A 26,449-nucleotide genomic window follows, 5' to 3' on the forward strand; every position below is an offset into this window, starting at 1 on the left:
AAAGCTCAAGCAGTCGCTGACCATTCTCATTGATCTTTCCTCTCCCAAAGTTTCCGAGGCAGGTGGGCCAGGCCATGTGGTCGGCTCCTACTCTTGCGTTGAAGTCTCCAAGGAGATAGAGAGCGTTACTTCTGGGGATCTTGGATAACGCTTCGTCCAGTGCATGGTAGAACTGTTCTTTCTCTTCGGTGGTGGCGCAGAGGGTTGGGGCATACGCGCTAAGAATGCTGACTGGGCCGAAAGTTGTTGACAATCGGAGGGTAAGTAATCTCTCTGTGCCTCCTGTGGGTGGCTCTATGGAGTTAACAAGCGTGTTCTTCACAGCGAACCCAACACCGTGCTGTCTTGGTTGGTCCGGAGACTTCCCTTGCCAGTAGAAGGTGTAGTTGGTTTCTCTGATAGTTCCGTTGTCGGCCAACCGGGTCTCCTGTAGAGCCGCAATGTCGATGTTTAGTCGTGCCAGTTCCCTATCGATGACAGCGGTTTTCCTGGCACCCTTGATCCACGGAAGGTCTGCAGTAAGTCCGGGGCACATGGTCCTGATGTTCCAGCTAGCGACGTGAAGAGCCGGAGGCTTCTTTCTTGTTGTTTGCTTGGAATTAACTGGTGCGGGTGTTTTGTGGCCCACTTTTCGAGAGGCGCCTCTCTGATCCCCACGCACCCAGTGAGGCAGGCGAGCCATGACGAGACGGTAGCTGTCCAGTGAGGAGCGATGACCTCTCCCACCGTCAGAGGAGACCCCTGGCGCTCGTTTCCTTCGCCAATCGGATTAGCTTATAACCGGTATCTGTCTCCTCCCGTGTTGAGTCGACATCTTGCGATGACGCTGGAGTGTCCTCTCAAGTGAAACTGAAGCTACAGAGCCTGGGCAGGGTGATATGGAGGGTCTGCTGTTGCCCATGCAGCAGAACCCCCCTCTCTTCGCAGCTGAAGGGTCCAAGGGAAAGACAAAGTCAATACAGCTTGGCTTCAGGTGTGCCGCAGGAGTTGCCGGTGTTGACTACAATGTCAAACCGCCTTAGGGACTCCGGCTCTATAAGTGTATAAGGGTCCAATGGTAGACATTGTGGGTTTGGGTGGCCTATGGTCTTTGTGGCTGCTAGTCAGCTTTGCCTTTGTGGTAAAAGCAGCCATAGACAGCGTACCACAAGTAAGTATGCTAGTGTACCATCAGATCTTTATTTATGGCATTTGAATTCAGAGTTCATATAATTTCCATATGTCATGAAATAGTGTTCTTTTTATTTTGCCACCTATTGTCAACGTAAGAAATGTTCAAACCTGTAGACAATTTTTATGAGTTTACTTGACCATTGCTAGGAAGTAAAACCTCAATGGACTGAGAAAATGCTCTGGAAAATGGCTGTTTTAATTTCTTTTTAATCCCCACTTAAGGACATTTTTTCAATCCTTACTTGAGGACATTTTTTATTACATTTTAGAGCCATGACCAGTGTATCTCAGTTGGTTGGGCATTGTTCCTCAAAGTGAAAGGTCACTCAGTTAGATTCCTGGTCAGAGTACATACCTGAGTTGTGGGTTTGGTCCTGGTCGGGGCTCATACGAGAGGCAGCCAATCAATATTTCTCTCCCTCTTATTCTCCCTCTCTTCCCCTCTCCCTGAAAATAAATAAATAATATCTTAAAGAAATAGAGGAAGCGGGAGAGAGAGAGAGAGAAACATTGATGTGAGAGAGAAACATCATTTGGTTGCCTCTCGATAGGCTCCTTGACCAGGGATCAAACCTGCAACCCAGGCATGTGCCCTGACAGGGAATCAAACCCATGATCTTTTGGTTTATGGGACGGTGCTCCAACCAACTGAGCCACACCAGCAAGGGCTACCACTTATTTTATACATTAGAATCAAAGGGCAAGATATAAGGGGGTTACATGAGATTCATTGGTGATAGATCAGGGAGGGGGGAGAAAGCAAAGCAGGGAAATCCCTGAGATTGGATAAAGAGCAAAAAGAAAAAAATACTTCTTTTAAATTGGTAAGAATAGGATAGTTAACAATTAACCTTTATAGCACATAGAGATGGTATGTGGGGAACAATATAACAATGAGGGGTTCTGTGGTCTTGTGCTCTGGTAGGAGATTGTGCTCTGAGGGGTTTGGAAAAAGGGATTACTCAGACGTTCCAAAGGCATGATATTTTAGATGCAGAAAGACAATAGACAGGCTCAGTTAAAGTAAAGATTGTCAAGGAAGATACTAGCCTAGGACAGGACTACCTGCCATGGTTTGCTTTTAGGTAAAAAGTTTTAATTCTAGACCATCCTATTGAAACTGGGAAGGTTGGCATTCATCCTGCCTGTCACTACCAGAATCAATAAGTAGAGAAAGGGATTTAATTTTTATGGACACTTCATTCAGATGCTGGCTGTCTGAAAAGATGGAGGGTTATATACCATCAAAAACAATCTTAACATCTCATTTCAAGCCTACCTTTTTATAAGGAGAAGAAAGGGTAGGTAAGGGGTTAGGGGAAAAGGTTAATTGGATAAGAGTTGCAGTCTGGCTGTGATTTTCCTAGTACTTCTTTATTTGTTGATCAGCAATTCTTTATCTGCATCAGAAGCTTCCCTCCCTGGAACGCAAGGGCTCAGACACCATCTCTATTACTGCAGACTTCCTAGAGTGCAAAGGTTGAATTGCTTGTCACCTCCTGGAGTCATGCTTTTCAGTTCCTGGACTAACAGCTTTCCACATGCATTAGTCACTTAAGCCTATCAACTAAGGCTAAATTTTTTTTTTAACCCTTGAACTCTCCTTTCACTATGTGGTGACTTTAGGTCTCTGAGTTTGTAAGGCTGCCATGGCACCACACAGGCCTCCCCTGAGCTTACCAGGTTTAGTATGTGGCCCCTTTTTAATCCACAACTGTATATTACTGAATAGCAGAGAGTTGCCAGAAATAATTAAGAAGTCAGTAATATATATTGTAGAAAATCTTTTTCTCCATAGAGGATATTTCTGGACTTAGTGGATTTCCAGTTACACACTCCTCCTCCTTTCAATGATTCTCTACAGAGCTATTTTCTGAGCACAGATGTCAGAAGAAGCAGCATATGGTGTTACAGAGTGTGTTTAAAAAGTTAAGGAAAGGTTAGTTTTTGTGTATGCTTATTACACAATTTAAAAATAGCATTGACTCTATTTGTAAATCAAAAGGCCAGCTCTCAGGCTTGTGCCAAGTGTGAAGCCTGAACACAAGGTTTCTTTTGAGTGGCTTAGGGGTGTTGGGAAGGAGAAAGCATCTGAAGGGTGTTAAGATTGACTTTCTCTGGTTATACACAAAAATTATCTGGATTTTACAAAGTTACCTACAGTAAGGTCAAAAAGGACTTTACATAACAAAGTGTATCTTTACTCAGTGATTTAAAAGACTGCCACGCAGGGTTTCATGAGGTGGTGACTATTTCCCATGTCTGACTGGAGCCTTGCCAAACGAGAAAGATGTTCACAACAACTTGTAAATACTCAGCCTAGCAACAGCAGGGAAAAACATTACTATTCCTCATCTACACTTCCACTACACCACCCCCAATTTTATGTTTTGGTGGTGTAAATTATTGCTAGAATGTTAGAACTTTCAAATAAAATTTAATTAGTGCCTAGGAGATTCCAAGCTGCATTTGTAAATTTAGAGGGAAGAAAATTTAAAAAAATGTCAAGTACTGAAAGTTGACCTTTTAATAAGGACTCATGAGACCAGTGCATAGGCCTTATATCAGATCATTTATCCTTGAGTCACTCTCTGAATTGAGTAAGGATAAGCTTTTGGGGGCAGCTTCTGTTTCTGGCTATGTCTTTCCTGAGTCTGTGAATGGACTTGATCAGGTGTCAGAGCAGTGGGACCCAGGCATGTTGTCAACCCCTGTTCCAATTTCTTGATAATGACAAAAACATGTCAAAGTTTTGACTTTAGTAAGAGCTACAATAAAGCAGAGGTGGAGATGAGGAATGGGCTGGTCCCACATCCCATATCACCCTGCCCAGGCTCTGTAGCTTCAGCTCCACTGGAGAGGACACTGCAGCGTCATCGCAAGATGTCGATTCAACACGGGAGGAGACAGATACCGTGTCACTCCCGAGTCGGACTGCACAACCATTCTCGGCGGTGCAGATGGACTCCTTAAGAAGCTACACCATCGTCTCTCGAGACGGACGGCTGCTGACATCCATGTGTGGTAGATAAAATTTCAGGAGGGATATCTTGGGAGTGAGGAGTCGCAGCCCCACAACAGGCCCCTCCAGCCTAGGGTTCTAGTGCCAGGAAGATACGTCTCCATAACTTCTGGCTGCAAAAACCAGTGGGGGTTGAGTCGATGGAATAAACTTCCGGAGTCTCAAGCAGCTTCCCTTACCCATACAAGAACTTCCTCAGACTCACTGCTTCTGAGCTCCAGTACTGGGGTAGCAGCTTGAAAGGCACCCATGGTATACAGGGAGGAAGTAAAGTGTCTGGAATCAAGGCAGGAGCTGAGGGACATCTTTCTCTCAGACAGAAAGGTGGGCAGAGGCCATTGTCCCTTTGCTGAGCCCCTCCATTCATAGAGCCATCAACCTGGCTAATACCATTTGTCCCACCTTAGAGATCCTCTGAGGCTCTGTCCCACCCAACTTATAGGCCCACCCAAACTGTTAACCATGACTTTTCCATATAAATGGCTGGTCTTGGTTCATGCTTCACAACTTCCTAAATCCTCTCAAAGAGCAACAGCCAGGCTCAATGAGCCCCCAGCCTCCATACCTCTTGCTAAATGATCCAGGCCTGGTACTATTAGCAGCCAGCCTAGAGTCACAGCTTAGCTTCACCTGGGAATCTCCAAGCCCAGCACAAGTAGCAGCTATGTCAGTGCTATATAGCTCATGCAGGGTGGCCCTGGGGAAAACACAAGTGGGGGCTGACCTTATCTGTATCACCCTGAGAGACCCCAGAGCCTGTGCACCAAGTGGACAACTGCAGACCACGTCAGAGCACCACTACCCTGCCCCTGCATAGCTGATCCTCCACAGAGGGCAGAGGTTGGTGGTCAGTGGTCACAGCCTGTCCTTGCTGCTCACTGGCCTGGGTAAGTCCCTCCCATTGACCTGCCAACAGCAATTAAGGCTCAACTACAAGAGGAGGGTGTACTCAGCCCACACAAAGGGCACTTCTTGAGTACCAGCTTCGGTGATAAGGGAGGCTATGTCACTGGACCCTACAAGACACCCACTACCCTAGGCCATTTTATCAAAGCAAGGAGTCATAGAAGCTCTACCTAATACATGGAAACAAACACAGGGAGGCTACCAAACTGAGGACACAAAAAACTATAGCCGAAATGAAAGAACAGATCAAAACTCTAGAAAAAGAACTAAACAAAAGGGAGGTAAGCAATCTATCAGTTACAGAGTGCAAAACAGTGGTTATAAGGATGCTCAAGGAACTTAGTGAGGACCTCAACAGCTTAAAAAAGATCCAGTCAGAAATGAAGGATAGGCTAATTGAAATAAAGAACAATTTACAGGGATTCAGCAATTGCCTGAATAAAGCCAAGAATCAAATCAATGATTTAGACTATAAGGAAGGAAAATACAACCAACCATAACAACAGAAGAAAAAAGAACCCCAAAAAACAAAGGTAGTGTAAGCAGCCTCTGGGACAACTTCAAGTGTTCCAACATTTGTGTCATAGGGGTGCCAGAAGGTGAAGAGAAAGAGCAAGAAATTGGAAATCTATTTGAAAAATAATGAAAGAAAAGTTTCTTTATTTGATAAAGGAAATAGCTATGTGAGTTCAGGAATCAGAGTCCCAAACAGGATGGATGCAAAGAGGACCACTCCAAGGCACAGCATAATTAAAATGCCAAAGTTTAAATATAAAGAGAGCATCTTAAAAGCAGCAAGAGAAAAGCAGTTAGTTACCTACATAGGAATTCCCATGAGACTATCAGCTGATTTCTGAAAAGTAATTTTTCAGGCAGGGACTGGCAAGAAGTATTCAAAGTAATGAAAAGCAGGGACATATAGCTAAGATTGCTTTACCCAGCAAAGCTATAGTTTATAATTGAAGCACAGGAAGAGAGCTTCCCAGACAAGAAAAAACTAAAGGAGTTAATCATCACTAAAGCATTATTATATGAAATGTTAAAATGAGAAAAAGAAGATAAAAACTGTGAACTTTAAAATGGCAATAAATTCATATCTATCAAGAATTAAATCTAAGCCCTGGCTGCTGTGACTCAGTGGATTGAGCGTCAGTCTGTGAGCCAAGTGTCGCTGGTTCGATTCCCAGTCAGGGCACATGACTAGGTTGCACGTCAGGTCCCCAGTTGGAGGCGCGAGTGAGAGGCAACCGCAGTGATGTTTCTCTCCCTCTCTTTCTCCTTTCCCCTCTCTCTAAAAATAAATAAATAAACAAATTATTAAAAAAAAAGAATTAAATCTAAAAAACAAACTAAGCAAACAAGAGGAACAGAGGCAGAATCATGAGTATGGAGAGGGTTTTCATGTTTGCCAGATGGGTGGGGGATGTAAGGGAATAAATGAAGAGGTGAAGGATTTAAGAAGTACAGACAGGTAGTTACAGAATAGCCATGGGGATATAAAGTACAGTATGGGAAATAGAGTAGCCGAAGAACTTATATACATGACCCATGGACATGAACAATAGTGTGGGGATTGCCTGAGGGAGTAGGGGGTGCTGGGTAAAGGGGAGCAAAGGAGGGAAAACTAGGACAACTATAATAGCATAGTCAATAAAATGTAACTTAAAAAGCAAACAAACACTCTTGTAAAAAAAGAAAAGGCTGCATTAAAGTTCTATGAATGGGATCTTCTGCACTTCAAATCAGAGTAGTGGTTTTGAATTGCTAAAATGCTTGCCCTCTAATTAATCAGACTACTTTATTTGGGTTGTAGACTCACAGCTGTTTTTTTACTTTCTCCTTGCTTGGTGTCACATAGATAAACATAAATTATGTCCTTCCACCTCCTCCTACTTAGTTTTTGTAAATTTGCCAGTGGTGGGAGGTAGGCTGTGTGTCAGGCCATGATAGAAAGGAAGCATATTGTTTCCTCAGTCACCCGCCTGACAAAAGAGTCAATCCTGGTGATTTATTCTACAGTAATGAAAAATAAGCAACTCTCAATAATTGAGGGTGCAAGCTTGTTGGGGCTCAGCTCACTGCAGTTTAATTTTTTTGGCTTTATTCCAGTGTGGGCTGTAGTGGTGGATGCCCTGCTGTACCACCCAGATACAATCCTTGAGGGAGGATGGACGCATTGCCTCAGCCTCTGGGAGTGTTGCTGTCAGAGCCAGCACCCTCTGGGGATTACATCAGCTAAAGAGTGCTGCCTTGCCCAAGCCGTACTCCTCCTTTGGTGGGGGTCCAGCCAACTCAGGACAACTCCCAAGGGTTATGGCTGCTCCTGAGTGCCCCTTGTGGGCGTCTCTTGAGCCTGCAGTTCTCTCTCTCCCCATCCCTGTCCCTAGTCCTGTCTCCTTCACTTCCCTTCTCCAGGTGCCCATTCCAAGACACCCCCTACAAAACCTTTTGCACTTTAATCGCCACCTCATAGTTGGAACCCAACCTTAGACAGATGTGGTTATTGTTTACTTTGCTTTAAAGAGGGATTTTTCAGATCTTGAAATTAACTTCAAATATATCATAACTGTGTAGTATGAAGAACTGATATGAATTAGGAACTTTTCTAGCTTTCATATATCCTTTTCATCCTTTTCAGATGTTGTTGTATAACATGAGTTATTTTCAAATTAGTTTCGCTGCTGCAGTGATTATAGTATAAATCTAAGGGTTGGAAGAAACATTAGGGAAGAAGAAACCGTAGATTCTGGTGATCACTGGCATAGACTTGAGGGGAGAAAGGAATCTGAGATGATTTTGAGCCTCTGTAACTGAGAGAGTGGTGATATCAACGTACACCAGCAGGCTCTCCAGGCTGTGGAACTTCCACAGTAATCAAAGGTAAGAATAAAAGAACAAAAGTACAACTGCAGTTCTCGTACTGAGAGACAGTATAGGGTAGTGGTTTAGAAATGCGACTCAAGGGCCAAGCTGTGTGGAATAGAATCTGGGCTACCTTACTTCTTTTCTTTGTGGTCCTGGGCAAGTCACTTAATGTCTCTGTGATAGGGTTCTCATTTGAAAGTTAAGGGTAATAATACTCAATAGGATCATGGTGAGGATTAAACCAGTCAATATATGTGATGGTTGTAGAGTACTCTAAATAGTATCTATATTGTTATTGTATTCACAAAATTAAAAATATTATATGCAGTCAGAGCTGTTGGTTATTTTATTGCTTTTGAGCAAAACCTTAAGTCTTCCATCCTCTAGACCAGCACTGTCCAATAAAAGTATAATGATACCACCTATGGGATGTAACATTTTTAGTAACCACATTAAAATTGTAAAATCAAACAGATGAAGTTAATTTTAATAATATATTTTATTTAACCCAATAATTTATGGATATTATCAATTCAACATGTAATGACTACAAAAGTTATTGAGATAGTTTACATTCTTTTTTGTTGTTTTTAGCCTTAGAAATAAGGGGTGTATTTACATTGGCATTGTATTTCAGTTGCTCAATAGTCACATGTGGGTGGAGGCTACTGTAATGGACTGTGCAGTTTTAGAGGTTTGCTTGTTAACCTTTTAAAAAAAACTCATAAGTGTTCCAGTTTTCTGTTACTGTGACTGAAACAACTCCAAAACTTATTGGCTTAAAACAACAGTGGTTTATTATTTCTCATTCATCTCATTCAACCAGTTTGTACACACAAGATAGAATATTATTGGCTGAATAATTTATTACCATGATAGTTGTGACATTTTTTAATTCTATGATTCCATCTACATTTATTAGTTGGAATTCTATGGTAAAGAAGAACCTTTTCTTCTCCCTCAGTTAGTCTTCTGCTTAATTATATAGCAGCACAAACTCACATTTTCTTGTTTTTTCAGTAGGTTATAATCCATTATTTGTTTGAATGCTCAAGTTGTCTGACCATTATATATCTATATAGATATAGTCATACAATATGATTTTATTTTTTTTCAGATTTCCTATATTACCCCTGCCCCCACACATGTATAGCTTCCCCATTATCAACATTACTCACCAGAATGGTATATATATATTTTTAACTAAGGATGAACCTACATTGACATCATAACATCATAATCACCCCAAATCCATAGTTTTCTTTAGGGTTCACTCTTGGTGTTGTACATTCTACGGGTTTGGACAAACATATAATAATGAATCCATCATTATAATAACATTCAAGGTATTTCCACTGCCCTAAAAATCCTCTGTGCTCTACCTGTTCATCTTTTTATTATCTTCATCATTGTGCCTTCTACAACTTCAGCCTTTTCAGATTGGCTTCTTTCACTTAGTAATATACATTTAAGTTTCCTTCTTTTCTTTTAATGGCATTTTACCTTTAAGTCTATGATCCATTTTGAGTTAAATTTTGTAAAGGGTGTAAAGTCTGTATCTAGATTAATTTTTCTTGCATGTGGATGTCCAGATGTTCCAGTACCATTTGTTGAAGAGACTATCTTTTTTCCATTTTATTGCCTTTGCTGCTTTGTTAAAGATCAACTGACTATATTGAGGACAGTCTATTTCTGGGCTTTCTATTTTCCTCCATTTATCTATTTGTCCACCCCCCCCTCCAATACAACACTCTCTTTATTACTGCAGCTCTATAAAAAGTCTTTACATCAGGTAGCATCATTCTCCTAATGTTGTTTTTTTCCTGAAATATTGAGTTGGATATGCTGGGTCTTTTGTCTCTCCATAGAAGCTTCAGAATAGTTTGTCAATGTCTATAAAATAACTTGTTGGGATTTTGATTGTGATTTTATTGAATCTATAAAGTTGGGAAGAACTGACAACTTGACAATATTGAGTCTATCTGTGAAACTGGAATATATCTTCATTTATTTAGTTCTTCTTTGATTTTGTTTATCAGAGTTTTGTAGTTTTCCTCATATAGATCTTATACATATTATTTCAGGTTTATACCTAAGTATTTCATTTTTTTGTTTTTAATTTCAAATTCCACTTGTTTTTTGTTGGTTTACAGTGCCCATAATATTTTTAATTGAGAAAATATGCTTTCCACATGTGCTGAGGTACCTGGTAAGATCAGAGCAAATTCTGCTCTATGGCAGGTATTCTCAATTTCAATTTATTTCCATATTGAAATGTTTAAGTATTTCAGCCCAAACATTTCACATTGTCTGTCTCTTTGCCTGCAGAGTACCATGTCTCTTTTTGATAAATATTTTTATGAGACAAAACTTGTCAAGTATATTGTCTGTTTGTGTTTCTTTTGAATATTTCACCAAGTTTAGTTGCTGCAATATCATAGGGCTTTTCAATTTCACTTCGGTTCAGTGTAGAATATGTCTATTGGGTTGGCCAAAAAACTTCTTTGTTATTTTCTATAAGAAGGCTCTAGTAGCACTTACTAGTCTTTAACTTCATTCAAAACAGTATTGTTATACTGTATTGTGACAGCTGTCATACTCACGTGCATTTAAAAAAACTTACAAAAATCGGTGAATTTTTGTGTAGCTATTTTAATAGTGGAAAAAATACACAACGTTTTTGGTGTATTATGCTTTATTATTTCAAGAAAGGTAAAAACGCAACAACAAAAAAATGATTTGTGCAGTGTATGGAGAGGGTGCTGTGAGTGGTAGTATGTGTCAAAAGTAGTTTGGGAAGTTTCCAGCTGGAGATTTCTTGCTGTGGATGCTCCACAGTTTGGTAGAACAGTTGAAGTTGATGGCGATCAAATTGAGACATTAATTGAGAATAATCAACATTATACCATGTGGGAAATAGCCAACATACTCAAAATATCCAAATCAATAAAGTTATTGGTGAAAGTGAAATATGTGTCTTATTTTACAGAAAAAACTAAGCAGGCTTTTTGGCCAACTCAATATATCATTAAAAATAAAAACTAGGCTTCTGCCCTGGCTGTGGTGGGAGCAGCATCTTGAAATGTCCTGACCCTGTGCATGAAATCCAGGTTGGAGATGTGGTTGGTGTCTGAGAATCTCCATGGGCATGGGATACCCTGGAGGCATGCTTGTCAGAGACTGGTGGAGGACTCCCTCTGCCGCTAGCTCAAGGAGGACAGCAGAAATGGCCAAGGCCTGTGTGTCCTTCTTGTCCTTCATCCCCTGCCCAGACCCTTGGCCAGCGGGGCTGAAAAATAGGGGGGAGGCAAGGATTGGGGGTATGGGAAATTCAGGTTAAACAAATTTCTCTGCAGATCCAGTGCCTGTAAATCCTGAGAGCCCACACTTTTTTTAAAAAATAAAGAAATTAAGACTTACGGAACTGGAGTTGCCTGCAACAAGTAGATGGATTCTAAAAACCCACGCTACATCTAGAACAGTATCCCAGCAGGCCTTATATCACAGGTTGTGTGTTGGATTTGACATAGATGAAATGCATTGGAAATATTTAATAGGAATGTGGAAGAGTTTGAGTTAACAAATGTTGACATGGTTCAGTGTGATGTGTGCTCATTATCAAATGACATTACCAAGTCATTTGCTCTGGCTGGTTTGGCTCAGTGGATTGAGCGTCGGCCTGCGAGCTAAGTGTCGCTGGTTCGATCTTCCAGTCAGGGCACATCAGAGAAGGAAAACTCTGACTCCAAAAAACCTCCGCTGCCTTGCGGCATACCTCTTCAGGGGAAAGGCTAAGGGAGTAAACCCCGACAGAAAATCCGGAGCCGGAGTCCCTAAGGCGGTTTGACGTTGTAGTCAATACCGGCAACTCCTGCGGCGCACCTGAAGCCAAGCTGTATTGACTCCGTCTTTCCCTTGGACCCTTCAGCTGCGAAGAGAGGGGTGGGTCTGCTGCATGGGCAACAGCAGACCCTCCATATCACCCTGCCCAGGCTCTGTAGCTTCAGCTTCACTGGAGAGGACACTCCAGCGTCATCGCAAGATGTCGATTCAACACGGGAGGAGACAGATACCGTGTCACTCCCGAGTCGGACTGCACAGCCATTCTCGGCGGTGCAGATAGACTCTTAAGAAGCTACACCATCGTCTCTCGAGACGGACGGCTGCCGACGACGACCAAGTCATTTGATACAGTACTTATGAATCCTCCCTTTGGGACCAAAAATAATAAAGGGACAGATATGGCATTTCTGAAGACTGCTTTGGAAATGGCAAGAGCAGTAGTATATTTTTTACACAAATCCTCGACTAGAAGACATATTTAAAAGAAAGCTGCAGAATGGAAAATCAAGATTGACCTCATTGTAGAGCTGAGATATGATCTGCCAGCATCATACAAATTTCATAAAAAGAAATTAGTGGACATTGAAGTGGACCTAATTCGGTTTTCTTTTTAAAAGCCTCCAAAGGCTGAAAACCTAACTCAAATGAATAAAAACTTTGTCTCCTAAAACAAAACAAAACAAAACAAAACACACACACACAAAAAAAACTAGTAAGTAGAAGCTTTTTCCCTTAAGTTGAAATATTTCCAAAGCATGATTACAAAATTTCAGCCATCTCATATAAATATTTTGCTAAAAAAAAGGATCCAACAAAAATGCTCAGCCATGATGCTAGGCTAACAGTGTAACCTGGGACAATCCTGGAGAGAGCTAATCATGTCTAAAAGGACTCTCATGATCTGGTCCTCATCTCTACTATCCTCTTCCTACCTCTGATCTTGTCTCATGCAGATCTGCGCTTTGGTAGACTTATGTTGACTTCTGTCCTTTGCATTTCCTGCTACTGTGTCTGGAAACTCTTCTTCTCCTTCATCACCTGGCTAAATTCTCCTTATCCTACAACCCAAGCCTGGCATCATTTTCTCTGGGCACTTTCCCTTGATCTCTCCTTTGTGCTGCATGCCCTACCTGTTGTAGTAGCCCTTGTTTAATTTTTCCTCCTTCACCTTTTCAAAAAGTTTTTGTCCAATGACCTGTTACTTAAGACTCCTGCTCTTTGCTTTCTATGGTGACAGTTATTGTATAAACTGATCTGTGCTAAGTAGGATAAATGGTTTTGCTGAAGTACTTATCTACTCCTGAAAACATATTTGTGTTTCATTGAGGCCTGTTGGGGGGGCAGTGGTCTTCAGATTGGGTGTATACACATCTGGAAGTGTGTAAGCCCATTTGTAAGATGTAGGTAGAACAGTTACTAACTTTTATTTCTATAATTTTACTGAGCAAAACTAAGAAATTAAGGTTTTTAAATAATATTTTGTTTGAGAAAGTGCATGTATATCTTTATAAATCTGAGTTGACATTGGTCATGTGTACAATACTAAATATTTTATTGATTGAATGCTCCATCACAAACATTTGAAGACCACTTCTATAGAGGCACACTAACATTACCAGTGGATTAACTCTTCAAGGTTTCAACACTATAATGGCTTACATTTATCAAGTGTTTCCTGTGTGCCAGGCATTTTTCTATATACTTTACAAGCATTAACATACCTATTCCTTACAACTGCCTCATGAGATTGGTATGATTGTTAGCATCCTCATTTTATGGATGGAAAACTGACTCTGGAGGATTTGATAGCTTGGTTAAGGACAGGGGTAGTGGGTAACTGATTCAGGATAAAACTAATGTGGTGTGATACCAGAGGCCACTTGCTTAATCCTTGCTCTGTACTGGGTTGTGTGCCTGTCTGTTCCAGTAGGATAGACACATGGCCTCCAGGAGGACAGGGACCATGTTTGTCTTGTTCATTGTGGTACCCTTGATAAATACCTCTTCAGTCAAGGAATGAAGGAACTGAGGGTCTATCATCATCTCTGAATTCATGCTACTTAAATGGCAACTTTGGATAAGTACTCTTAATTTTACCATGGAACACTTTTTCCCTTGAAATAAGTGGATCTGATGAGAAATTGCCATGAGTTGAATTTGCAGTCCTATGTTTAGAAACTTTACATGAAAAAAAGTCTGCATCACTCTAATACTAATGAGTCAGTTATGAGTCCCAGCTCTCCACTAATGTGACTAATGCCTTCCTTTCTGTCCCTTATCACGAGGGTCTGAGAACATAAGCAATAAACCTCAGATTCCTTCTGTACACTGTCTGAAGTGTTGCTCAGATGTGTATGACCTTAAAACAGCAACGAGAACAACAGCAACCATGACAACAAAAATAATAATGGAAAAAGAGAAGTAGAACTTATTAATTTTGGGGGGTGTTCACCCACTGATAGCCCTTTAAGTCTGGCTCAGTTTTCCTTAATTCTTTGGCACAAGGATATGTAATAATCTCTCAGGTGTTCTGAGTATTAATAAAATTTTTTTAGTTTGACCAAATAAGTTTATGATTCTATAAGTTACAATTTCCTCCATATCCAAGAGTAATAGGGGAGTCTTGCAAGTTCTGTGTTGTATCATCAGATTCAAATTATGACTCTTTTTTTTCCCTCCCTAATTTTCCTTTTAGGCTCTTTCAAGACACTTATTCTTCCATCAGTAAGTATGCATTAAAGTTTTTTTATCTCAGAAATGTGCATTGCATCAATTAACTAAATTAATGTTTTATTGGTTTTTGCATTAATTCAAATTCCTTGTGAATTTGGCTTGAGTTCAGTTCCACCTTCAGACTATTTAAGAATAATATTCCTTCAAACTCATAGCAGAGATTTTCCTATAAAATAGAGAACTTCACTGAGGGAAACTGACCCAGGCTAGTAGTACAGGAACCTGGGCTGGTTTGATCCTGCCTCTGCCTTAAGGAGCCCTACAGTCTTAGGTAATTAACACTCCATCCTTTAGTTTCCTTGTCCTGGAAAAGGGCAGAGTCATGCTGAGCCATATTGGTGTCTGAGACAAAAGGAAACATCAGTAATACTAATCCTGCTTTGTTTAAAATTTTAATTTTTTGTTCATATTTTAATTATTTGCAATATTTTTGATATTTTAAACTACTTAAAATAATGTTATTTATCTTGATTACTGAGTTTTTTGACTCCCTCTTAAATTTTGTAGCTGAGGCAAGTGCCTCACTCACCTGACCCTAGTTCTGGCCCTGGAAAGGGGGATAAGACACTGTCTATTTCATAATTGGTACCCTGGAGGTGAAATGAGATGTCAATGTGCTGTGCCACCAGTGCGTGTGTATACAACACTGTTGAAAGAGCATTCCACTGAGAAGAGTGAAATAAATTTTGTGTAATATAATTGCTGTAGCAGAAAGGGGTGAGATATAAGTTCAGTAATCATAGCTTAAAGCACAATAACTATCTGCGTTCCTCAAAGAAGTCTGCAGTTGCATAGGCCAGAAGTGCAGAAAGGCTGAAAAGAGGAGGCGTATAGATGGGATAAGGGCATTTGGGCTTATTCCAGTAATTTTAGAATAAACTGTACTTGTTTGACCTATCATTGTTGGAAAATTGCCTACTGTTATTCTCTTAAGTCTTAGCTCTATGAAATACTAACTCCATCATCCTATATGTGTCTTTAATATTATGCTATTTCTATTATATGTAGCTATAGCAACTATTTATTGAAAACTTTACTGGAGATTATATTTAGGACTTATCCCTTTTTAGTAAAATGATTTTAAAGACTTAGTCATAAAATTTAATAACAGTGGCAAAAACAGAGGATTCTGCATTTTTGAGTTTTCAATTAAAATAGACCCAACTTTCAAAGAGCCTTCATGAATATTTTGCTGTAAAATATGAATATTTGAATTCATTGAAACAAATGTGTTTTTAACATCTGGTTACTCATTGTTTCTACTTTTGATACACTACAGTCAGCCTTTAATAAGGAGTAAATAAAAACATAATTGATGCTTAATATAAAGGTTATTTTTGGACAAAATGTGCTAGAAAAAATTTCTTTTGCTTTCTTTGTAAATAAATTCAACTTAAAATAAGGGAGTGAGTGAGTTATAAAATTAGAAATGCTTTTAATATTTATGTTAAGTAAAATTACTAATATTATTTTTAATAGCAACTATCATCTTAAATTTCTGAATTTTATTTTGCAGATTTGAAATTTCTATTGCTCTTAGTAACTACTGCCATTAATGAAGTAAAGTAGGAGAAATACTATCATGTTATCTCAGTTTTGATAAGACAACTGATCTTTCAGAGAGAAACATTGATTTGTTGTTTCACTTATTTATGTCTTCATTGATTGATTCTTGTGTGTGCCCTGACATGAGTTCAAACCCACCATCTTGGTGTTTTGGGATGATGCTCTAACCAACTGAGTTAGCCAGCCAAGGCATTAGGGCTTTGATGATCTTGTGCCACAGAACTGGCTTAACTCAGATACCTGGCCAGGGTCCATCTTATTTTTTAAATGCATTTCTGAGTAAATTGCAGACATTAGTACTTTTATTTCCTGCTGACCATTTTATTGGTGGTTTGTTACATTTCCTTCATATTCTTACCCATAATCCTAGCTTTCTGATAGCTGCCATTACTGGAAAATCTCCTCTGAGCTTTCTGTGGATAAAACTTAATTGCAAAAAGGAGTCAGAATGTAGTTTCAGAACCTTGGGTTTATTAATCTGCAAATGAATTATAAGTCAGGTGTGCTAGTTATCTATTGTTGTGTAACTTATTATCCCAAAACTTTGGGTTAATGCAACAGTAAACTTTTATTACTCACAGTTTCTGTGAGTCAGGAATTTGGGAACCACCTAATCAGGCAGGTCTGATTTGGGGTCTCACAAGGATGCAATCTAGATGTCAACTAGAGCTGTGGTCATCTGATGGCTTCACTGGGGCTGGATCCTCTGTAAAGTAGTCCACACAGCTGGCAGGGTGGTGGTGGGTGTTGGTGGGAGACTTCAGTCCCACCCCCTGTGGGCTTCTCTACAGGCTTGTTGAGTGTCCTCAGAATATGATGTCTGACTTTTGTCAGAGCGAGGAATCAAAGGAAGAGAGAACCAGGCAGAAACTATCCCTTTTTGTGATGCAGATTCATTCTATTCTTGATCACAAGCCACTAAATCTGGGGAATTAGGCTCCATCTTTCAAGGGAGGAGGGTCAGAGAATTTCTGGACATACTTTAAAACCACCATACAAAGATCTTAAATGTAGCATAGCTCCTCTTGGTTTTGAATCTCAGCTGGAGACGTGTAGCAACTCCTACTCCTCCAAGCCTCAGTTTCCCTGTTTGTAAAGTTGTATTAGAAGGATTGTTGTGAAGTGAATGACACAGCACATGCGAACTGCTGAGTGTGGCTTCTGGTCTGTTAATGCTGGTGGGTGGGATTTCTGTTAACAGTGTCATCCTTACCAGGACCACGACACGTACTGCACAAGGTGCAGGAAGAGAACGCATCTTAGAACAGAGCTTGAAAGCGTAGAGCAAAAACCCAAATCTTGTGCAAATGTGCCTTTCACTGACTGCCAGCCTCAGATAGGGCAAGGCATGGAAAAGACTGTTTAAGGTTGGGAGATATTCTGACCCACAATGATTGTTAGTGAGGAAGACTTTGCTCTTGGGATAGGAAATGACAAGGTGACTGCAGCGGCCAGAGAACTGTGGGAGGTGTGTCTCACATTCCAGAAACCCTGTGATTTAATTGGAGAGCAAATGACAGGATGTTAAAAAAAGGAGAGCAAATTGTTTAATTTCGGTGCCTAGGAGGGGCAAATTTTCAACATTATAATTACTTGTGATAATGCTATGTATTTACATCTTCTATTCTCCTTATAGTTAAAAACATTCTTGAGGTAAAATAATGAAACCTTGATGTGTCTGATCTCTTTTTTCCTAGCTACCTCTGAACAGTGCAAATGAGATTTATGAGCTACGTGTAACTGGACATGCACAGGATGAGATTTTATTCTCGAATAGCACACGCTTATTGTTTGAAACCAAGAGTATAACTGTCTTCATTCAAACAGACAAACCCTTGTACAAGCCAAAGGAAGAAGTGAAGTTTCGTATTGTTACACTTTTCTCAGATTTTAAACCTTACAAAACTTCTTTAAACATTCTAATTAAGGTAAGTGCCAGACAGATATGAAGCAAGGAGTTTAAGCCATCTTACTGAAGCTTACTTAAGTTTTGCACATGTTATCTTAGAATTCATCATGGACACTTTCCTTCCCAACATATTATTCTCTCTCTAGGAAGGGAGCTGGTAGAGCATTGAGTTAAACAGTTCAGGCTCAAAAAAAAAAAAAAAGGGCTCTAAAGTTGTTCTGCTTGGGTTCCAATCCTGACTTCTCCATTGTTTATTCATTTGTTAACTATTTATTGAACTTCTCTTCCAGGTACTGGGTTAAGGTAGTGAAGACAACAGATTAGGTCCCTGTTCACATTGAACTTATATTTCAGTGGACAGTGGGGAGACAGACAATAAATAAACACACACATATACATATGGATGGATAGATATGTATATATTTGTGTGTGTGTGTGTGTGGGTGAGAGAGAGGTAGAGAGTGGAGATTGCTATTTCCTACAGGGTTGTTAGGAAAATTCTATTTCCCTAACCTAAAGAAAATAAAAGAATGAGCTCATATACACAGAGGGAACAGCACATGCAAAGGCCCTGAGGTGAGAGCTTGTTAGATGCATTAGGAGAACCACAAGCTGACAGTGCTGGAGCCCAGGGAATGAGGGGACAAATTTTAGGAGATACGGATAGGTGGGCTGGAGGAGGGGGTCATACAGGTCTTGTTGGCCATTATATGGACTTTGGATTTTATTCCAAGTGAAAGGAGAATTCACTGGAGAATTCTAAGAAGAGGCATGATATAATCTGATATAACATCTTAAAAGGCTGTCTGCTCTAAGAATGGATCTAGTTGTGTGACCTTGAAGAAATTAATTAACCTCTCTGAGCTTCAGTTACCTTATCTGTAAAATGTGTAATAGTATCTGTGAGGATTAAGTGAGATAATTCAAGTAAAGCATATAGAACTGTGCCTGGCACCATAGTAAATGCTCACTGAACATTAGCTATTAGTATAGGAAGCCCCTTTGGGAGTCATTTGGCCTCCTCTGCTTGAACACTCTGATGATCTGGAGGCAGCAAGGTTAGCAGACTGAGTGCTTTCCTGTGAGAACCAAGTTGAAGACATTGAGATCCAGCTGGAAGTGGTTTCTACATTTAAGCTGAGGAGAATGCTAGAGATTAAATCATAACATGGAAATAATGCAACCAACTCATCCCAATTTGTCTGGCACTCTTAATTTTAAAACTGAAAGTCCCTGGTCCCAGGAACCGCTCAGTCTGGAACATCGGTTACCCTCAGTGTTCTGGTGAATAACATAGGATGGGAGGTAAATTCAGGCTTTTCATTCAGTATCTCCCTGTTTTTAGTTTCTTTGTTATTAATTAAACAAGCAAACAAAAATCAGGCAAGCCATGGTGTACATGTAACTTTAAGCCATGGTGTGTTTGTAGCAAATACTGCATTGGTTGGCATGGTGCTCAATACATATTTATTGAATTAAACTAGGATTACTGCGGAGTTGGCAGCTCTGTGAATTTCTGCCTCTGCTATGTATTGGTGTGTCTATAAAGTGGGCTGACATAGTGAAGAGCATTTCTAAATTTATGTGACTCTCTAAACAGGGCTTTGTGGACACCATTTGTACCATCTATTATCATTTATCCAACATACTGAGAATTTACTATATTCCAGAAACAATGGGCCAAATGGAGGATTTAGAAGTAAATGTCTGCTTATCTTTGGCTGTTTATACCCAATTTCCCTCCTTCTACCTTAGATCAATAAAAGTCGGCTCTGAATAAAAAAATGCCTGTTTGCGACACTAACCCAGAACTAATCCTGCTGATTCTGGACAGCTGCTCTGTGCATTTTTATGATTTTGCCTCTATTCTGCTCTAACATCTGCCTTTAAAACCTTTGACTTGTGGATTCTTTGCACTCTTTTCTCTAATTTTGAACTTAGCCAGCCATATCCAGTTTTCCCAGAAGCATGCAGAAAGACCTTCCTTTTGCTACCTCTGGTTGTGAGGATCGTACTGGCTTGGCCCACATGTAGCCCCCTTGTTCAGGGGAGTGAAATTTAGAACAACATTCCACCTGGAATGCAAAGTATTGGGGACCAGTGACCGTGGGTGGCTGTACTCTGCTCCCTGCATGCAGTCAGTGAGGCTGGGATAAGAATTCAGGTCTACTGCCTCCCTCCTGTAACTGGCAGGGGCCAGGTCATAGCACTGATGCGAATGCCCACACCAACTGAAAACTGTCATGTGGGCCAGGCTTCACCAGGTGGTAATATTTTCTGTCATTCAGTGTGGAATAGTTGGTTTTTTGGAAAACTTTCCATAAAAAAATGGGACTTGATATAAAAAGAGCCCCTTGACTTGGATGAAATTGTATTTCCCTGACACAGCACCACCTGCAGGCTGACATGGAGAAGTGGATGTGATGGCTGAGGCTGACTCTGGAATACATAGGATATAGCTATATTGAACATAACAGCATATTCAGGAGAGTTCAGTGATTTCCTTCTTCCCTCCCTTCTTTCCTCTTTCTCTCCCTCCCTCCCTGTCTTCCTTTCTTATCATTGGGTCTCATTCATTTTCCTGCCCCTGTAACTGATCTTCTTAGGAGAGAAAGGGACTTCAGAGGCCTTTCAGCAGTGGGGAAAGCATGTTCAAATCTGCCCTAATTTTGGCCTCTTCCAGCCAGTCTGGCCTAACACTATGGAAATAAGTGCCTCCAACACTGTGATAGCCTCCAACAGAGCTTTGACCTCTGTTCTTGAAGTTCTTACTCCTGGTACAGGTGAATGACCTTATGTGGGAACAGGTGTTGGCATGGGGTTATATCCTGACTGTGCCCTGACATTCTGGTCTGGAGCTGCAGTGGTTAAACCAGAAGCTTATCCCTGGCTCGGTGAGGGTGCCACCTTGTTCAAGTGATTCAACTTCTCTAATTCTACATGCTGGAGAGACACTGTGTGCATCACCCAGGACTCCAGGGAGTGACAGAAACCCTCCTTGAAGCACATTTTTTGGCCAGGGAGTTCAGCTCAAGGTAGAGTGGCACAGGCAGCTGGCACTGTGCTGTACAGAAGCAGCAGATGGAGATCCAGAGGCATCCAGAGGTAACTTGAAGGGCACGAGAGGCTGGTTTTCACGCATCTCCTCATGCAGCTGTTCTGGCTGTGACAGGGGCGCTGTGCACATTTTTTTTTTTTTTTTTTTAATATATTTTATTGATTATGCTGTTACAGTAGTTCCAATTTTTTCCCCTTTACTCCCCTCCACCCAGTATCTCCCTCCCCCAGCATCCCCCCCCCAAGTCCATACCCATGGTTCGTAAAAAATAACTATCCCTCCCTCTCAGATATTAAGACCCTTTGTAATCTTGTAAAGGACAATGGGCGAAGGTCTCAAGCTCCTCTAGCTGCTTCAAGCTGGACATGGTCGTCGTCCTACCTAGCCTTGGGTCCAGAAATCCCTAATAAGAGTGGGGGTGTGGAGGGGAGGGTGGCCTTCCCACATGGGGAAGGATCGTGCAGACTCCAGGTCAGTTGGCTGTCTCCGGACAACGGCGTGCTTGGTTTAGCAGGCTGGCATCCTTGTTGTGTTCTGGGGGCAACAGATTTGGCAAAAAGGGTTAAAAAGCATCATTCAATCCATAACTACTAGGTGGCAAAAGGCAGGGATTAATTTTTCAATGTTCCACATTAGGAGAAAAAAAAAAAAAAAGGGCTTCTTTGGAGGAAGGTGTGCTAGGCACATCTCTCCTGTCCAAAACCCTTTTGCCCATTTTATTTAGTTTGGGCTGAGGGAAATAGTTTCTGTTTCCCCCCTCTCAGACCTCTGGGCCCTTTCTGTCCAAGCCATTAGGATAGAAAAGAGAATTCAGTTTTAAAGTGAAGCCCACAGACCACCCCATTCTTCACCAACTCAGCCATTTAGTTCAGCCAAACTGTTGAGTCTCCGGAGGCAGCGCTGCAGAGAGGATTAAGTGAGGCTTATGCGTACAGACAATCACTCAGGTAATGCGGTCATAGGCTTATGCCCTTTGAAAACAGAAAACACATGTTAATTTATGTAACATAACCAACAAAAAAGTCTCTAAATCTGTAAGACTGTCTTATTGGGAAGACGTACAGTTGCAAGGCACTTGACATTCTACTTGCCTGCAACTTGAATCTCTTTGGTGATATCACAGATATGGTTTAATTTTCAAGTGAAACCATTTTTTAAATGAGAAGAAACTTTTAAGACGGTTAGCTGCCCTACTTTACAGTCTGCCACTGATCATTGTGATTTTCCTTGAATACTGATTTTTCTCCCTAAGATTACTCTCCTTGTCTTTAAAGGGACTACATTAAGTCCATTTTTAATTTATCCTGTTCATTTGCATAAGCATAACAAGAGCAGCAAATGATCACTTATGATCTTTAGTTCTGTTTTGCTGGAACTTACCCAAGGAACATTTAGGGTGGCCCTCAGTCTGCTCTTCAGTGCACAGAAGCTGGGCCACATACCTGGCATTCATCCTTGCCTGTACACACCTGTCCTTTCCAAGTCTTTCTGGTTTTCCATTGTGCCTTAAGGTCCCTTCTAGCCATCTTTCAGGAAAACAACCTTCGTTCCTTCCCTGGAGAGATTGCTGTGGACCGCACAACCAACCATGGCAGCAGGCCTTTTATTTCGCGGGCTTTTATTACCTTTGAAAGTCATTCCCAGTTCGTTAGGGCTTTTTGGTAACAACATGAGCCCAAGCATGTCTCCTTTAGGCTTGACATTCCAGTCAAAGGCTTGTTCAGAAAAAGGAACCTCTATTAACAACTGGTCTTATTAGGTCCATGCAAAGAAACTTAAGTCATTACTTACTTGTTTAGAATGCCAAACTCTGGAGAGATCAAATAGGGAGAAAAATATACAATGTGAAGGAAAATCTTTGTCCTAATATTCACTGAACTGGCATTTCCATTCTTCATATTTTCATTTTCCCCCACTAAAAAAAATTTTTTTGTTTGTTTTTCCATTACAGTTGTCTCTCTCTTTTTTTTTTTTCCCCTCTTGCTTCCCTGTATCCTGCCCCTCCCTTCCCCCACATTCAGTCCCCACTCAGTTGCCCATGTCTGTGGGTCATTTATACATGTTCTTTGATTTTACACTTCCCCTTCTTACCCCCTTTTCTCCCTCCCCCCTCCCCCCTTGTTACTGTTAGTCTACTCCTTGTTTACATACCTCTGGTTCAATTTTGCTCATTTGTTTGTGTTGTTCATTAGTTTCCTGTAATAGGTGACAGCATAACGTATTTTTCTTTCGTTGCCTGGCTTATTTCGCTAAGCATAATTCTCTCTAGTTCCATCCATGTTGTTGCAAATGGTAGAAGTTCCTTCTTTCTTTCTGCTACATAGAACTCCATTGTGTAAATGTACCACAGTTTTTTGATCCACTCATCTACAGATGGGCATTTAGGTTGTTTCCAGCACTTGGCTATTGTAAATAGTGCTGCTATGAACATTGGAGTGCATAGGTTCTTTTGAATTGGTGTTTCAGGATTTTTCGGATATAATCCCAGTAATGGAATTGCTGGTTCAAAAGGCAGTTCCATTTTTAGTTTTTTGAGGGAATTCCAAACTGTTTTCCATAGTGGCTGCACCAGTCTGCATTCCCACCAGCAATGCACCAGGGTTCCCGTTTCTCCGCATCCTCTCCAGCACAAGTTGTTTGTTGATTTGTTGATTATGGCCATTCTGACTGGTGTGAGGTGGTATCTCATTGTGGTTTTTATTTGCATCTCTCTGATGGCTAGTGATGTTGAGCATATTTTCATATGTCTATGGGCCCTCTGTATGTCTTCTTTGGAGAAGTGTTTGTTCAAGTCCTTTGCCCATTTTTTAATTGGGTTGTCTGTCTTCTTGGTGTTGAGTCGTATGAGTTCTTTATATATTTTGGAGATCAATCCCTTGTCTGAGATGTCATTGGCGAATATATTTTCCCATATGGTTGGTTTCCTTTTCATCTTGCTGATGTTTTCTTTAGCTGAGCAGAAACTTTTTAGTTTGATGTAGTCCCATTTGTTTATTCTTTCCTTTATTTCCCTTGCCTTAGGAGATATATCAGTGAAAATGTTGCTACGTGGGATATCTGAAATTTTCCTGCCTATTTTTTCCTCTAGGACTTTTATGGTATCGTAGACAGCATATATGTGGGTCATTCTTTCTAATCCATTCAGCTACCCTATGTCTTTTAATTGGAGCATTTAATCCATTTACATTTAAGGTTATTACCGATAAGTACTTATTCATTGTCATTTTTCCCCTTTGTACTCGTGTTCTTCTCTGTCTCTCTCTATTTCTTTATCTTCTTAGAGCAGACCTTTTAGCATCTCTTGCATTGCTGGTTTGGTGGAGATGTATTCTTTTAGCCTTCTTTTGTCTTGGAAGCTCCTTATTTCACCCTCCATTTTGAATGAGAGCTTTGCTGGGTATAGTATTCTAGGTTGTAGGCCTTTGTTTTTCATTGCTTGGAATACTTTTTGCCATTCCCTTCTGGCTTGTAGTGTTTCTGCTGAGAAATCTGATGATAGCCTTATTGGAGTACCCTTGTATGTTATTAGTTGTTTTTCTCTTGCTGCTTTTAGGATCCTCTCTTTGTCTTTGAATGTTGCCATTTTAATTATGATGTGTCTTGAGGTGGGCCTGTTGGGGTTCATCTTCATTGGGACCCTCTGTGCTTCCTGGACTTGCGTGACTCTTTCTCTCGTCATGTTAGGAAAGTTTTCTGTCATTAGTTTTTCAAAGAGGTTTTCTATCCCTTGCTCTTCTTCTTCTCCTTCTGGAATTCCTATGATACGGATATTATTACGTTTCATGTTGTCCTGCAGCTGTCTTAGAACCTCTTCAGTCTTGTTCAGTCTTTTTTCATTTTGTTGCATTGTCTGGGAGTTTTTGTGTACGTTGTCCTCCAGCTCGCTGATCCGATCTTCTGCTTCCTCTAGCCTGCTTTTAATTCCTTCTACTGTGTTCTTCAATTCAGAGATCGTATTTTTCATTTCCTCCTGGCTCTTATTGATAGCTTCTATGTCCTTTTTCATGCTCACGTAATTTTCTGTGAGTTCCTTGTAGTTTTTCTGGAGTTCTTTGAAGTTTCCGCTGAGCTCATTCAGCTTCTCCATAATCCATGTTTTGAATTCCATATCTGATAGTTCGCTCCCCTCTATTTCATTTAGCACTCTTTCTGGGGATTCTACCTTTCCTTTTGATGGGAGGTTGTTTCTCTGTCTCCCCATTTTTTTGACTCCTATTGTTTGTTGGTGCTTCTTGGAATGATCTGCACTTCCTGGATCTGCCTCTGGTGGCGTCAGATCATGTACCAGTCTGGCCCTAGGCAGCCTGTTGGAGACTTCCAGGGATCTACTGCTGTTGTCTGTCTTCTTTGATTGTTAATCTATTCAATCTGTGATTAGCTGTCAGGCTTAAGGACTGTGGGTGTGGCAGCTTAATTCCTGTAGGCAGGGCTTTTGCTTCCCCTCAGGCTGACGCCACTTGGAGGGGAATGGTCTACCCGCAGTACTGGGGATGAGTCAGCACTGGGACCCAGTCAGCTGCTCCTCCAGTTCTCCCCTCAAAGCCACCGTGCCAAATTCTCCCCAAGTGTCTCCAGTCCTCTCTGCCTTCCCTCTGCTTGAGCCCAGGGTAAGTGGTGGCCAAAATATTTTCGTATGTGATCCACTTAAGAGCTCTTTTTCTCCTGCTGTTTCTCTCCGGCTAGCAAGAGAGCCTGTGGCTTTTCGCTTTTCACAGCTGATACTATTTTACTTTCCACTCTGTCGCTGTAGGCTGGGAAGCCCAGCTGGGGGTTTAGACCCTGCCCTTCTCAGGGGGAATCCCCGGCTGCTGAGCTGTTTCTCAGTCCCTTCAGCAGCCACCCGTGTGAGCCCAGCCAGCCCTTCCACGTCTCCGCACTCCCTACCGGTCACGTTGTGATGTAGCGGCCTTTTCTGTCTCTCCGTGGTTATAAGACTTCTTTCCAGCTAGTGTTCCGTTGGTTATTCCAGATGATTTCTCCAAAATTAAGTTGTAAATCCAGACTGGTCCTGGGAGGAGGTTAGTGTAGCTTCCACTTACTCCTCCGCCATCTTGGATCTCCGGCGCTGTGCACATTTTATATGGCTGTTCTGTGTGCTTCCCAGCAGGTGGTGACCACTTGCAGGCAGTGGGTTCTGCTGTGATGCCACCATGCATGGCCTGTTCAAGTCCTGATGTGCTCTGAAAAGACTTCTGGTGTTTCTATGTTTGCTATGGCTTCCTGTTGGTGATGTTAGGCCTATGTCCAAGGCAGGCTTGGAAAACTAGAGAGATTATTTCATTCACTCCCCACACTCCAGATTGTCCAGGTGAAAAGCCATCGATGACTTCAGTTTGGACTTCCTTTGTTCGTAGGACCATGACCCCACTTGAGA

The 26,449-nt window shown here is 41.1% G+C and overlaps 1 protein-coding gene and 1 pseudogene across 1 annotated transcript in view; both read left to right on the plus strand.

Annotated features, from left to right (window-relative positions):
• The window catches only part of CD109 (CD109 molecule), a 133,986-nt gene that overhangs the window by 14,509 nt on the left and 93,028 nt on the right, over positions 1–26,449 (plus strand). The window contains exons 3-4 of the mRNA XM_090282669.1: positions 14,505–14,533; positions 17,806–18,036. Coding sequence (XP_090138795.1) covers positions 14,505–14,533; positions 17,806–18,036 — 260 coding nt within the window. The remainder of the gene's footprint in view (positions 1–14,504; positions 14,534–17,805; positions 18,037–26,449) is intronic.
• Positions 1,055–12,423, plus strand: LOC150007318 (rRNA N(6)-adenosine-methyltransferase METTL5 pseudogene; annotated as a pseudogene).

The sequence above is a fragment of the Furipterus horrens genome, unplaced genomic scaffold (assembly GCF_987537825.1).
Source record: "Furipterus horrens unplaced genomic scaffold, mFurHor1.1.pri manual_scaffold_6, whole genome shotgun sequence".
Classification (NCBI taxonomy): domain Eukaryota; kingdom Metazoa; phylum Chordata; class Mammalia; order Chiroptera; family Furipteridae; genus Furipterus; species Furipterus horrens.